General features: G+C 39.9%; 1 protein-coding gene across 1 annotated transcript in view; it reads left to right on the top strand.

Moving 5' to 3' along the window:
* Positions 1-228, top strand: part of LOC119585644 (arginine-hydroxylase NDUFAF5, mitochondrial-like) — a gene marked incomplete in the record, with an annotated part of 5,115 nt that overhangs the window by 3,748 nt on the left and 1,139 nt on the right. Inside the window, 1 exon segment of the mRNA XM_037934318.1 lies at positions 136-175. Within this exon segment, the coding sequence (XP_037790246.1) occupies positions 136-175 (40 nt within the window).

Raw genomic sequence — 228 nt, 5'->3', positions numbered from 1 at the left:
TACAGTTTAACATTACATTTTCCCACCGGTATCAGGTTAATGGTAACTACAGAATAATTCCACTTGTCAATAAAGATGGAGACAGAAGGAAAACAGTAGTGTAGGTTTGAAGGTGTAAAGTCTCCTCTCTCACAGGGCTTTTCTGCACATGTGTCACCTTTTGCTGAGATAAGGGGGATATCCAGCCTCCTAAACCCAAGTGGTTTCTATGTCAAAAATTGTAAGTGA

The sequence above is a fragment of the Penaeus monodon genome, chromosome 20 (genome assembly GCF_015228065.2).
Source record: "Penaeus monodon isolate SGIC_2016 chromosome 20, NSTDA_Pmon_1, whole genome shotgun sequence".
NCBI classification, from domain to species: Eukaryota; Metazoa; Arthropoda; class Malacostraca; order Decapoda; family Penaeidae; genus Penaeus; species Penaeus monodon.
The sequence above is the reverse complement of the archived record's forward strand: the minus strand, read 5'-3'. Positions and strand labels throughout refer to the sequence as shown.